General features: G+C 40.6%; 2 protein-coding genes across 3 annotated transcripts in view; both read left to right on the forward strand.

Annotated features, from left to right (window-relative positions):
• LOC141747840 (vitellogenin-2-like) overlaps nt 1-7,752 on the forward strand; it is a 23,269-nt gene extending 15,517 nt beyond the window's left edge. The window contains exons 27-35 of one of the 2 annotated variants that reach the window (XM_074598659.1): nt 83-225; nt 1,561-1,699; nt 2,415-2,550; nt 3,693-3,879; nt 5,156-5,247; nt 5,737-5,834; nt 5,916-6,075; nt 7,121-7,282; nt 7,438-7,752. In XM_074598659.1, coding sequence (XP_074454760.1) covers nt 83-225; nt 1,561-1,699; nt 2,415-2,550; nt 3,693-3,879; nt 5,156-5,247; nt 5,737-5,834; nt 5,916-6,075; nt 7,121-7,282; nt 7,438-7,553 — 1,233 coding nt within the window. In that variant the 3' untranslated portion in view covers nt 7,554-7,752. Of the gene's footprint in view, nt 1-82; nt 226-1,560; nt 1,700-2,414; nt 2,551-3,692; nt 3,880-5,155; nt 5,248-5,736; nt 5,835-5,915; nt 6,076-7,120; nt 7,283-7,437 lie in introns of those variants that run through there. The other variant, XR_012588825.1, reaches the window with a different exon arrangement.
• Nucleotides 7,749-13,921, forward strand: CTBS (chitobiase). The gene is made up of 7 exons (XM_074598664.1): nt 7,749-8,102; nt 8,463-8,601; nt 9,574-9,782; nt 10,344-10,515; nt 11,070-11,167; nt 11,870-12,031; nt 12,610-13,921. The coding sequence occupies exons 1-7, from the start codon at nt 7,971-7,973 to the stop codon at nt 12,793-12,795; spliced, it is 1,098 nt and encodes a 365-aa protein (XP_074454765.1). The 5' UTR covers nt 7,749-7,970; the 3' UTR covers nt 12,796-13,921.
• Nucleotides 13,922-13,946: the final 25 nt, after the last annotated feature.

A 13,946-nucleotide genomic window follows, 5' to 3' on the forward strand; every position in this document is an offset into this window, starting at 1 on the left:
AATAACGATCAGTTTAAACATAAACGAAATATAATTATCTGACTATGTTTTATACAAAAATATATATATTCCCCTCTACTAGGGTTCTGTTAAATGGGGTAAAGATTGCCAGGACTACCAGACTGCTACTCAGATTGCAACAGGGCAATTTGCTGCTTATCCAGCTGTGCAGGTGAAGCTGGAGTGGCCAAAAGTACCTTCAACAGTCCGAACAACTGCAAAATGGTAAGATTTTACTTTAGTTTTTGGAAAATTCACCTGTGTCAATGCTCCGGATAATTAGAGATTCAGTTCTGCAACTTCTGGGCTGGGAAAATTCCCCTTAGTCAAGGTGATATTATAAAATCAGATTACACGTCTGTTTTTTCTGTGTATTCATTCCCTCAAAGCACAGTGCACTTTAGTTTGTGGAAAAAACCCGCTTGAAACAAAGAAGATGATGGGATTCACCTAATTGTAGACTTTTAATTTAAAATGCCTTAATTAGGAAATTGGTCTCCTGATGGTTCCTAATCGATGGAGGCTCAGAGCAGAAGCCTAACCTTGGTTCTCTGAAGGAGTCTGTCCTACACTGACTGTATGGGGAGAGTAATGTTCTAACGTAGGCACCTTATCTCCAGCTTCTGAAGGAGGTGATACAAATACTTCCTATAAGGCTTATCACACACTAACAAATGTTATGTGATGGTGTAAGAAAACTAACTGCTGGATTCAGTTCACATATGTGTCTATCCATGTACATATAGGATCCATTGTATTCATTCATTCATTCCATTCATACCTATATTTGCCCACAATAACATAGAGATCCATATCAAAGCCTAATCTTTCTTCATAGTGCTATCAAAATACAGACACATACAACAGCTCACTTACATAAATAACCATGTAACACAAGCGTTCATGTTAAAGGGATACAGGTGATTTGGTTAACAGATGGCTACTGAAGAGGATAATTTTATATATTAGATTGAATTACCTGAAGTGTTGTTGTCTGCCCTTATTACAGGCAATGAAACCATCCAATTCACTATCCTGGAGCAAAGCTATAGAACTCACCTTTGTTCTGCTCTGAGACTATGCCTTTTTTTAAAGGAATATTTTACGTATTTCTCTATTTGAGTCCCAAGTCTGTGAGGGAATCACAGAGATCCCTCTGTCAACCCATCAACAATTTTAGTGGGTGAAAGATCCTTGCTAAAAGTTACCACTGCAGGACTGACACATTAATATGAGGTCATCTATTTTTTAGCATTTTAGCACTTCAGTTTTTATGTAACCAGTGCCTACTTTTTAACTCTGAATGTGTTTAAAACAAGCTGACTGTGCTTTTCTTCTCATGTCACTCTGCCACCCAGTCTCTTGAAGATTGTTTCACCCATTAACAGTTAAAATCTGCCCGCCTCTCCTCCCATACACACCACCAGGTATTACCAAACCCTGATATAAAATGTGGCTAACACCGAATACATATTGCTTTATGGGGGTATTTTGGTCTGAACAAATTAGAACCATTTTTTTTAAAAGACAGCTCATTTTAATCATTTACTTCTTTTCCAGGTTCTACTCATTTATTCCAGGAGCTGCATATGTGCTTGGGTATTCCCAAAGGCAACAGCATAATCCCTCTCACCAGGCAACCTTGGTTATGGCTCTGACATCTCCGAGAACCTGCGATATGGTCCTGAAGCTACCTGAGGTAACTATCTTTTATCCTGAGGTAACTATCTTTTGTCCTGAGGCATTCAGTACTCATGAAATCGAAGGTTAATAGCTTTTTTTACCCACTGTTTGGTTTTTTTTTTATTAAATTTATTAAACTATAAAGAAGCTCCCATCACAAGGCCATTATATTCATGCAGCTGGTTCCATTATGAAAATATCTTAGAACACATTTCTCTTCCTCATGTAGCATGTAAACACATGAAATAAGAAACAGGTTATAAAACAAACATCATGATTGACAGCACATTAACGATTACTTATTAAATAGACCACTCCTCCCCAAATCTTCAAAAGACGATAGGTTTTCCTGTGTCTTGGAGAAGATAACAAAACCAGGCTGTAGAGAAGCATGATGGCTAAAGAGCAGCCCTCAACGTATAGGGTAAGCAAACTGTTTGGACTGTGAGCAAATGTCACGTACAACTCCCCCAAAAGATGCAAATTGGTGAATATCAAACTTCATTGATAGCACTGCTATTCTATAGACTGCAGATGTGTCAAACTGCAGAGGTAGAGCTATTTCATGCTGTAGACAGAAGACGCGATTTATTTTTATCTCTGACCTAAATCTAGATTCTAATTTAGATTCAGTCGGTACAGTGCTCTTTGAACATTATAGGAAAATGCTATCTCATCTCTACACTGTGTTTTGCATTTACCTTCATATTTGTTTTCTGACTGATTTTCAGCTCACAATTTACGACAGAGCCATCAGGCTTCCCCTGCCATTCCCTTCAAGTCCAGGTACACCGATTTCAACACTACCATCCCCTGACCGGAATGTCTTTTCCCAAGCAATACTTTCAGTCATTGAAAACCTTAAAGGTCAGCAATTAACTATCAGCATTGATTGACTTTCCAGATTTTGTAAATATGATTTGTACTTTTGACATAACTTGAAATTATTTCACGTTCACTTAAAAAGCCAGTGGGACTTCAGATAGAAATAAACCCATCTGTACGAAAATTGCGAGGCTGCAAAGATGTAAAGAAAAGGAAATTTACATTAGTAGGAGTAAATACGCACTTCCATGCCAAATAGTGATTCCAAATGCCTCCATTCCCAAATTCATCCTTTTCAGCTTCATTGCAGAGATTGCTTGTGAAGAAAAAAACATTACAAAATTTTTGTGAGGGACATCTAAGTTACCTCAGATTTGGGGTGCTCTGCTTGCTTAGTGCTGTTATGTAGAAGCTAAACCAGCTTCAAAAGTATACCCATTCATTTCACCTCTTGCATTTGATTTTGAAGGGATTATTATTTCATTAATGCTGTCTTAAGAGCTAATCGCATTATACTTACTTACGGTAAATTTTAAGTCGAAAAGCTTTATGTAATCCTGGGATAAGGAGTCACATTTTGCTTGAAACCAGTGGGCTAATATCATACCTATGCATATTTCTTTGGTAAACACCAACACTAGTCCGTAATAATTAAAATTGCTGTAAAATGATTTCTAATCAGAGATAGTAGGATTTCCAACAAAATACCGTTACAGTGAAAAAGAAGTTTATTCTAGTGTGGCTATTTTTCCACACCATCTTCTAACTGTTTCTAATCCTGTTTATGACTCAATAATGGTAACAGCCTTTTAGTGAATTTCCTCTAGAATTAATGATATGTGAATCGTTAACAACATTTGAGAAATTCTTTTGATTTTTTTGACTACAACAAAGTTACAAAAGCCAAAAGGCGACAGAGAGTTGCCATGAGCAGTATTTATCTCAAACAATGATTGAATCATGAGCGGGTTGCGCTGCTGTCTGGGGACTCGCAAAGTTTTGCTTTCGTGTTACCACAAATCCAGTACTTCATCTGAAGGAATCATTTTGCTTTTACGTGGGAATAAGTAAAACCAGAAAATGTTCTTTTTTATTTATTTATTTTTAAATCACAGATTTAAAATAGAATAACTGTCTTATATAAAGTACAAAAGGTTTGCTTTTGACTGATTATTTTTTTTCAGCTCGTTGTTCAGTTTTCCAAAATACGGTCACAACCTTCAATGGAGTTGAATTTAACTATTCAATGCCTACAAATTGCTACCATGTCTTGGTGCAGGACTGTAGTCCAGAACTGAAATTCCTGGTGATGATGAAAAGACCTGACGAGTCTGCTGACCTTACAGCAATAAATGTCAAACTCGCCAGCCAGTAAGTAATTGCAAACTTAATGACAAACTGAATATACTAGAAATGTGACGCGCAGATTGGTACTAGCATAAAGCTCATGCAAAAATTGCTGATGTCAATGGAAAGATTTCTAGGAATGTCACTGGGATTTGGGACTTTGTCTTTCAAAAGCGCTTCTGAAATATATCTGAGGCTCACAGTAACCTAAAGTCTTTACTCCCCAAAATTCTTCATTAATTTGTTAGCATTTAACCATCTCATTTCAGTTCTTAGTAATTAGGTAGACACATGAACTACAAATCCAAAAGGGACTATTGTAATCATTTAGTCTGGCCTCCAACACTAAGCTAATAATTAGAACTAATTAGCACCCACAATCATCTCAGCAGAGATGTTGAGAAGTGGACATGGCTAAAAAGGGAATTACTTATCCCAGAGGTCATCCCTTAGTTGGTTCATAATGTTCTAATCTATTTGAAATCAATTATAGACAGACATGGTTTCATCTTGGAGCAATCACCTCTGCCATCACAGGTTCTCCTATAAAAGTATAGTCTGATACTCTAAATTGTATGGGATTATGCATACCAAAATCATTGTAGGGAGTATTCCTCAAAGCGCATAAACAGGCTTTGATCTGTAAGGTTTCATTACAAGTAATTATTTATTTCTGAAAACTGTGTCCCTAACTGTGCCATAATGTTAGAGAAACAGAGAGAAACGAGTATTCCCTGCACCTGTTTTGTGGAAGAACAGAAGGATGCTTGTTTTATAGACTCTGTCTTTTGTGATAAAGACATTCCTTGTCAGTGTATCATTCCTGATCATTTCATACAACTGTATGGATGTGCTTTTGATGTGCTTGAGCTTCATATTTCTTCGTTAGAGCAAACACTGCTCTGAAGAAAATACTACAATACATAGACTATTCAGGCTGTAAGAGAACCACCGCAGAGAATCCAAATCTTCTTTTGAAATGCAAAATACCTTCAGTTTATGCAAACACAACAGCAATGATATTGTCCCGCAGCAAGGGTCCCTGTAGCCAGGTGTCTTCCTGCCTGAACTGTGGCCACAAGCCACTCAGAGAGGATTAAAGCCAGGGAACGGTGTATTGTGAGCACTCCTCCCGGCACGCTTTCCTGGGCTCTCTCAAAATCCCTCCCAAAGTGTTGCAGGTGATTCATGCCAGAACAATACGAGCGTCCTGCAGTGTTGGTTCCACCAGGGCTAGAAATTGCGAGCTGAGCAGGGTGAAGGAGAAGCATTTGTTTATACTCATTTCCTTTACTTAAAGTGAGGTTGACATGTATGTTTCCAATGGACTCATCCAGTTGAAGATTAATGGTGTTCAAGCCCCAACAGATGTTCCATACACATCTAATTCTGGTAAGAGACTCATCTTCATATTTTTTTTAATGTTTTCTGACCTTTTAAAGAAGGAGAAGATGTGATCCTGCAAACGCCTTTCAAGATAAGGATTGCCCTAATTTGAGAAACAATTAGGTGATTTTAACATACCTTCATGCTAGCTTTCATAGAGGGTGGCAAGAAAGATGAGCGAAGAAAGAGATCCTGATGGTGTGTGTCTTTGCACAAACCAAGTAACGCAGGGCTGTGGTACCTTGTGCTGATCACAGAGACCCACAGAACAAGCATCTAGATGTCCCCTGGCCACGGCCACCTTGTCACGGGGCTTCAGCTTGTTCCAGGGCAGGGACAAGACCAGGAAATGGTCTTTCTCATTTGCCCCATCTCTTTCAAGATACATTAGAGCCTGCATTAAGTCCCCAGGAATTTAACAACTGGTTCAGGTGAGACCCTAAAACACTAACTTCCTTTTAAAAGACGAAATCCCTTTTTTCTGTTTTGTTGCAGATGCAAGCATGCTGATCAGCAGGGAAAAGGAAGGGTTGTCACTAAAAGCTCCGGATTATGGCATAGATAAACTATATTATGATGGACATAGACTTGAGGTATTTTTTTAAATTATTTTCAGTGGGTTTATTTTTAGAAGAGAAATATTTAAGTGCATCGGTTTTTTTGTTTCCACAAAGATTCAGGTTGCTTTCTGGATGGCTGGAAAAACATGTGGTATTTGCGGAAAATACGATGCTGAGAAGGAAAGGGAATATCAAATGCCCAGTGGATATTTAGCTAAAGATGCAGTGAGTTTTGGTCAGTCCTGGATCATCTCCGAAGACCCCTGTGCTGGAGGTACTAAGATTCTAACTTTTTATCTAACTAAGATTCTAATTGTTGTGATTAGTGGCCATAGACTAAAGAAAAAAATCTGGTTTTCCTGAGTTTGGTAGTTCACTGCAAGTTCTGATTTTGTTCTGATTTTATATCAACTTCTTATGTGCTATGTAGTTACCTGAAGTTTGAGTGTTCCAGGTAAAATTATAAACTTAAAACTCCCTAAGATGCTAAGTTAGTATGAAAAGTAGGTAGTTTGACTGTTGACAGAAGACATTTTATGTCATCCTTAATAGTTTCATTCTTTATTTTCATTCTGTTATTTCTAGGCTTTTAGTTTCCCAGGGAACACCAAAAAAAAAAAAAAAAAAAAGTAAAATCTAGCCCTGGCTATCAAACTAGAGGGCATTTGAGGTGGGAAATACCTGTTTTAATTTCCTCAGGCTGAAGATGAACCCTTCAGCCCGGGAATGATTTTTTTTACCGTTCAGGTCCTGTATAAAAACAACAACATGAAGGTACCGATAACATTAGGGTACACCGCATTTTGTGTGGAACCCAACCCTTTGGGCACATGGTGGCATTTTTGGAATATATTCTTAGATCAAGTTTCCCTGGGGGGGGCTGGTCCAGGAAAGCCTGGATCACAGAGGCTTAAGGACTAAGCTACGCAGCCATGGCAAAGCAGGTGTGACGCTAGGCACAGTGCAGAAGTAGATATATGGATGTCTAGGAGCCACTACTGCCCCAAAACGAACTTTGGGTAAAGTTGAGTGTCAGTTGACCAAGGTTTTCATATGTATCTTTTTGGATTTGGACACCTGTGTTCTACCTAGATCCTACTTGGCAAGCCTCTGTCCTTGGGACTGTGCTCCACATGCTCGATTCTCTCACAGCCTAAGCCGCTGACAAAAAACCAACTCACTTCAACCAATTTAGTTTCATGCAGCTTGTGTCACTTGGTACATTAATTAGTCTTCGTTGTTGCTAAATCTACAAATTTAGTCCAAAAAGTTACTTATGTAAATTCTGTAGGTGCTTTAAGAGAGTTCATATTTTATAGCTTGTAAGCTGCAGCGCAAATTTGTCAAAATTGAGAAGCCAGTTGCGTTTGAGAAGGCAGCAGCAAAATGCTTCTCCGTGGAGCCAGTCCTACATTGCGTAGAAGGATGTTCAGCGACCAGGACCGTTCCCGTCTCCGTGGGCTTCCACTGCGTGCCAGCCGGTGAGTCCGCACAACGTGCATCTGAGCACAACACAACCCGCGTCCCGCTGCGGCTCTGGGAAAAACCGTGAGGTTGACGGTACTAATACGTGAGCACCTCGATGTATAACCCCCTCCTCACACGACCTCTTTTTTCCTCTTTTTCTCATTTACAGACTCCACTCTCAGCCTGGAAGGCCAGATTAGGCTAGACCAGAAATCCGAGGACGTCGTGAGCACGGTTTCTGCTCACACGGCGTGTTCCTGCCACCAGCAGCCGTGCCCGGCGTGATGCCCCGCTCCGCTCCGCAGCCTCCCCTCCTTTCTGCCACGCTCAGCCCGGGGCCCGCGGGCTCGGCTGGTCGGGGCAGGGCCGACAAGGCCCCGTCCCTTTCAGGAGAGCCTTTTTCGCTCGTTATTTGACATCTTGAAAATAATTCTGGACACCTTTCGCGGTGTTTGGTCTCTTAATAAAACGTTGCTCTCTACAAGCGGCCAGTCGAGATCGTTTCTCTCTGAACGAGCGGTTCCTTGCAGCCGGGACACCCACTGCCGCCCCACGGGCCAGGCTTCAGCCCGTCCCTCAGGCCCAGAGGCCGCCCCGGCCTCACCCCCCACCCTCGGCGGGGACACAGCGGCGTCTCTCCGGGGCGGGCCAGCCCCCAGCGCGCCCCGCCCGCCGGCCCCGAGGCGGAAGCGGCGACCCGCCATGGGGCGGCCGTGGGCCCGCTGGCTGCTGCCGCTCGGCCTCCTGCAGCTGCTGGGCGGCCCCGCCGCCGCTGCGTGTCCTTGCCCGGACCCGCGGCTCTGCCACCCCGTCACGGGCACCGGCGGCTTCGAGGTGGGGGTCCCCCGGCGGCTGAAGGGCCCCCGGTCCGGGGGAGGCCTGAGCGGTTAGCAGCCTGTTAACACACCCTGCGGCGCTGCCGTGTTTTAATTGCCTGCATTAGAGTCGAGCTGTTTTTTTTCTTTAAAAAAAGGTGCATGTGATTTACAGGGAAGCGGCACAGCTGTGATGAGGGTGGTGTCGCAGGTTGTCCCCCGGGCCACCGCTGGCAGCCCCGGGGAGGGGTTGGTGCAAGCTGGGAGGGGGCAGAGGAGCGACCACAATTTACGTAGCTTTTTAAGAGGCACTTGGAAGATAATCATCCTGCTGAGAAGTGTTTGGGGCTAACGAGGGTGATTTTTACCCCTTTCCCAGGTCTTCGTGTTCGATGTGGGGAAGGAAAGCTGGAAATCCTACGACTGGTCAAAAATTACAACTGTGGCAGCTTTCGGAAAGTACGATCCTGAGCTTATGTGCTATGCTCACTCTAAAGGCTCCAGGATAGTGCTGAAAGGTTGGTTGTGTTGTGAGAATGTGGATGCTTATGTGATACGTGAATAAGAACATAATCTACATAGGGCTGTAATACCTTGACATTTCACATTTACTTGTATGCTAAGTATTAAAAATCAGTAAGGGGATTAATTAATAAGGGGGTGATGCACACAGGACTGTAATACCTTGACATTTTGCACATGCTGGTATGCAGGGTATTAAAACCAGCAGTGGCTTCTGCCGCAGTAACAGCAAAACTATTCCAGTGACACGTAAATAAAAGTTCTGTAACAGGGAGCAAGGGAGGAGAGGAAAAGCCTGTATCAGGTATCCGTGTCTGTGTTCTGGATGTTATGCGCAGTACCCAAAAGACAGCGTAAGGGAAGGGTCTGCAAGTAATTTTTAGTATTTTTCACTTAAATCAATCCCTCTGTGTTAGGAAGTGGTTGAGTTTTAAAAAACGGATACTTGGGAACTGTGTGTAGGTACAAATGCTGATTAGACAGACAAAGTCCATCTTGTCGATCTGTGCTTACATGCTGTAATCAAGTTTTGTCTCTGTTGACGCAAAAATGTCATCCAAGACCACAGTGTGGAAAACAACAAAGGTTAAATGTAAAAGTATGTTTATCAAACCAGTAAGACACAGTCCCCCTGGCTCCCTGGAAATACTGGAAGTAAATTGACTTCAAGAAAGGAAGTTTACAGCAGTTAAAAAATGTTAAGCAAGGAGATTAAAATGATATGGAAAAAGTCCAAAAGGAACCAAATTTCAAACACCACTGTCTCGAAGAAGGTTGGTAAGCTCTTCCGGGGTGGGTTCTAAAAATTATGCTTGGGGAAAAAAGTTAACCCCTTTGTATTTTACCAGTATGGGTGTGGAGAGTTTTTATTTTGTCGTTATTTTAGTTGGTTTTGTAAAGACAAACCTTTCCTCCTTACTGTTACTGTGGTGCAAATACGTGTTAACTCTTGAAGGCCTCTTGTCTAGGTGATGTACCTCTTAAGGAAATTGTCGATCCTGTTAAAAGAGCAGCGTGGATATCTGAACAGGTGGACCTTGCAAAAAGGCAGTATATGGATGGAATTAATATAGATATAGAGCAAGAAGTTAATGAAACCTCCCCTGAGTATTATGCATTAACAGAGCTTGTTAAAGAAACTACAGATGCTTTTCACAGAGAAATTCCAGGATCACAGGTAATAATAATGTTCTTTATACAAACATTAAGTTCAGCTTTATGAAATGCAAGTAGTTTTGAGAATGCTGTTCAGCATATGAATATGAAAAACATTATGCAGACCTCAAGCATGATATTCTCATGTGTGGTTAATTATGAATGTTAGCTATGATATGCTATCATAAGAATCACTCTTTTTGACCTGCATGAGTTTAAATGGAGGAAGGGTTTCACTGAGATTTGTAGATGCAACGTTACTGCCGTCTGTGAGCTGGCAGTTACTAGTATGGCTTAATGAATCTTTGAAAGTGGGGCAAGTACAGGCTTCTGGTGCAAAAGCCTGAGAGTGTTTTGCTAAACCCACCGCTAAAGTTTTAAGGATTTGCATCATGCTTCATATTTTTGATCAGATGGTTTATCAGCTGAGCAGCTTCTCCTGTAGTTCATTGGTATCACCGTGTGTTAAACACTGTGCAACATTTGGGAAGTAACTGCCTTTAGAAGTTACAGCTTTTTTTAAAGAGAAAACTGGAGCGCCTGAGTGCCATACACGATACTAACTTGAGCATTTTTCCTTCAGGTGACGTTTGATGTGGCTTGGTCTCCAGCATGCATAGATAAAAGGTGCTACAACTACACTGGGATTGCAGATGCCTGTGACTTCTTATTTGTGATGTCATACGACGAACAGAGCCAGATCTGGACAGACTGTATTGCAAAGGCCAATGCTCCTTACCTGCAGACATTAGTTGGTGAGGACAAACCGCCTCCCCGGGAGCCAGAACATTTCCATTTGTTCCCATGAATAGATAGAAAAGATTGCTGTTTCTTAGACAAGGGTTTTGGTTGTATTAAGGCTTTCAAGTGTGCTCAAATATGTATTGCCCTAATGTGAAAATAGTATCCCAGATCCTTATGACACTACAGGTAGACCTTTAGCAGTTGTGTGTTGCTACTTGTAAAGTAATCGTCTATCCCTCACGATTGCGAAGAACGCTTTTAGAATGACAAACGGCAGCCAAAGCAATGGTGTCTGCCTGGGCTTGCAAAGAACCTGAAACATTTGTCTCTCATCCTTGTGAGCTGCTGCTACAGGCAGCTGGTTTTAAGTGTGAGCAAGTCGGGCAGTTACAGGATCTGAATAGGGCAAGTGTAGGAGCGTGCGGGTGGGAGGTAAAGAAGAGCTTGCAGCATAGCCTCTGGGGATCATGCAAGTCCTGTATTGGCTCTGGCTGTAGATTAGTTCTAATAAAAAGCATGGGAAAATGCAATAATGCACCTTAACTTTCATTTCCTTCAAAACTAGGATATGAAGAGTACATTACTATGGGCATTGATCCGAAGAAGCTTGTGATGGGTGTCCCCTGGTATGGCTATGACTATGTCTGCCAAAACCTGTCTAATGTAAGATGAAGATTATTCATTTACAATCATACTGTTAATTTTTTCTTGGAAAGAGACAGCTAGATTTTGGTGATCCTGTTTTTGGATTAGGAAATACTGCGGTCTGATTAATAAGAGCACAAAGCTGGGACTCAAGACAGAGTCTTTTGCTTGGCTGGTAACTGATGAGCAGCGTGTTACCAAACAAGGTGTTTTATCTCTCCCTAGGCAACCCCGTGATACACAAGCACCACGTTTGACTTAGGAGCTATAGATGTTATCTGTATGAGAAGAGATGATGCCCAAAAGCACCACAACACTTGTATCTGCCTCCTCAACGCAGTCACTAAGCTCACTGTTTAAAGACCAGGTGCAACAAACCATAGCAGACCTATGACTGTTACAGTATAGCAGTTTGTGGATAAGTCATGGCGTTTCAAACATTATACTTATGAAAAATGTAAGAGTGAATTACAAATGGAAAATATGACAACTGCGTAAGTTGAGTGATGTTCATCCAATCCTATATTACTAGAGAGTAAACGAAATTTAACTGTTCTAATTTACTTCTGTCTACAGATGGTATGTCTGCCACAGATACTTGAAGATTTGGGATTTTTGAGACCCAAATGCCTTTTGTGACTTTGTTCTTGGCTGTACTGCTGTTTTAAAGTTCACTAAATCTATGTAACCTGGAACTCATGTCTTCTGCTTTTTTTTCAGGATCATGTTTGTTCCCTTTCCAAAGTACCTTTCCGTGGGGCTCCTTGCAGTGATGCTGCAGGGCGTCAGGTGCCCTACAGAGCAATAATGAAGCAGGTGAACAGTTCCCTTTCAGGGGTGCTGTGGGATGAGGTACAGAAATCTCCATTTTATGAATACAAGGTAAGTGTCTATTCATAAGACACCATGTTGTGAAGTAAATGTTCACGAACCATATTTCTTTGATTATAAAGTTTCCAGGGTTAGATTCTTCCAGTTGTGTTCTCTACTTTTTTGTAAGCAATGACCAGGTCAAAGCAACATAACTTTGAAAAAATTTTATAACCTCCTCTAAAACTGTTTATTGCAAAAAAAGCACTTAATCTCTAACTAAATTCACCTGTTAGGTTAGATAACGTATCTGAGATTTTATCTGTATTTTTAAAAATTATTAAAATACAAACGAGCTAAGTCTTTTAATCTAACTTCAGTTAAAATGTATCACACTGTTCTATAACAGATTCTACAAGTAAAAAAATAGCTAAGTGTTTCACTTAAAATTTTTAATTGTCCTGTGTGAAAAATAATCCGTAAATTGGTAAAGTATGATTATGTAAAACTACGTAGCTTGTATATATGAGTTTTTAACTGTTCTTTTCACTTAATTCAACAGAAAATGTAATCAAAACTCAATGAACTTTAACGTATCATGTTTATGTAGATAGGTGGATACTGACACTAGTGTTTAAATGTTTTTCTAGGATTCTCTCAGTCGCTTCCACCAAGTCTGGTATGATGACCCACGCAGCATCTCTCTAAAAGCAGCATATGTGAAGAATCGAGGTTTAAGGGGCATTGGCATGTGGAACGGAAATAGTCTTGACTATTCTGGGGAAGCTGTAGCAGAAAAACAAACTGAAGCAATGTGGCAAGCCCTGATACCGTAAGAACTATGTGAACCCTTGATTTAGGATGAAAATCAATATTTTTTTTGTTATGGCTTATATTATCATAGACTTTGAGTTTATGTAAATATACCGTAATTACAAAAATTTTGAGAACTAACCAAATTCATCTTGTTATTTTGGATGCAAAGCCATATTTTCATTCTTCAAGAAGTTCCAATGTTGCTTTAGCAGTGTTTTTTTTCAAAAGACTGCTCATCTTTTTAATTTTTCACAACTACCATAAACTGGTTAAAGCTTGAACCCAGTGTGTACCTGGTAACAAGTAAGACCAAGTGGTGGATTTACAGGGGCAATCTAATAATGAACCTTTGGTAAGGCTGCCTGGCGCAGGAAGTGGTCATTCTGGGGTTGCATGGTGCAGTCTCAGCTTTCTGATTTCTCACCCCAACCTGTATTTTAGCTGGGTCGCTCTTGAATCAGATTAAACACAGAATGTTGGAGAGACAGATTGTTGCTTACGTGCAACTTGGTGAAGCTTGTGCTTGTACTTGGTTACTCTTCCAGAGATTAAAATAGTTTTTATAGACTGAAGAAATTATGTAACACGAAGTAGCTGACATTAAGATTTTTATCAGACTTGTTGTTAAAAAGGAATATTCAATAAACTCCAGTTTCACGATGTTTATGTATCCCATAAATTCCTTGGTTTCAAAAAGCCAAAAATCTTGGACCTTATCTTGAAGAGGGAACGTTAATACAGAGAGGACCTGGATGATGTTTTCTTCCATTTCAAGCTTCTTTACATCCTGAAAACTAGAACTCGGAAGCTTATTTAATGAACTGCATATGTATTTTTCCACACACTTTAAGATTCATTCAGTAGCCTGTTGTTTGTTTTTATGTGGTGTTGCCTCTGAAATAACTTTTTAAAATATCTGTAGAGAGGGAAAGATTGACCAGTGTTTACAGGATTTATTTTGTAAAATAAAATGCTGTCTTCACTAAGTAAATGGTAAACATTGGTAAACAATGTTGTCTGTTTATGCTTTACTTGTTCCACGGCTTACAGCCCACGCTGCTTCTCAGAACTGTTTCACAACCAGATTAAAGTGCAACTGTGCCCTGCTTAAGTGACTCCGTTAATTAAACAGTTTATTAAATTAGATATATGTAGTCAGTTGTGGGGGTTT

Source organism: Larus michahellis, chromosome 8 (genome assembly GCF_964199755.1).
Source record: "Larus michahellis chromosome 8, bLarMic1.1, whole genome shotgun sequence".
Taxonomy (NCBI): Eukaryota; Metazoa; Chordata; class Aves; order Charadriiformes; family Laridae; genus Larus; species Larus michahellis.

Excerpts from the sequence above, each read along its gene's own strand:
- CTBS (XM_074598664.1), top strand. The coding sequence starts at position 7,971 with ATGGGGCGGCCGTGGGCCCGCTGGCTGCTGCCGCTCGGCCTCCTGCAG. Across the intron at positions 10,516-11,069 it reads TTACCTGCAGACATTAGTTG|GATATGAAGAGTACATTACT; the intron begins GTGAGGACAAAC and ends CTTCAAAACTAG. Across the intron at positions 11,168-11,869 it reads TCTGCCAAAACCTGTCTAAT|GATCATGTTTGTTCCCTTTC; the intron begins GTAAGATGAAGA and ends CTTTTTTTTCAG.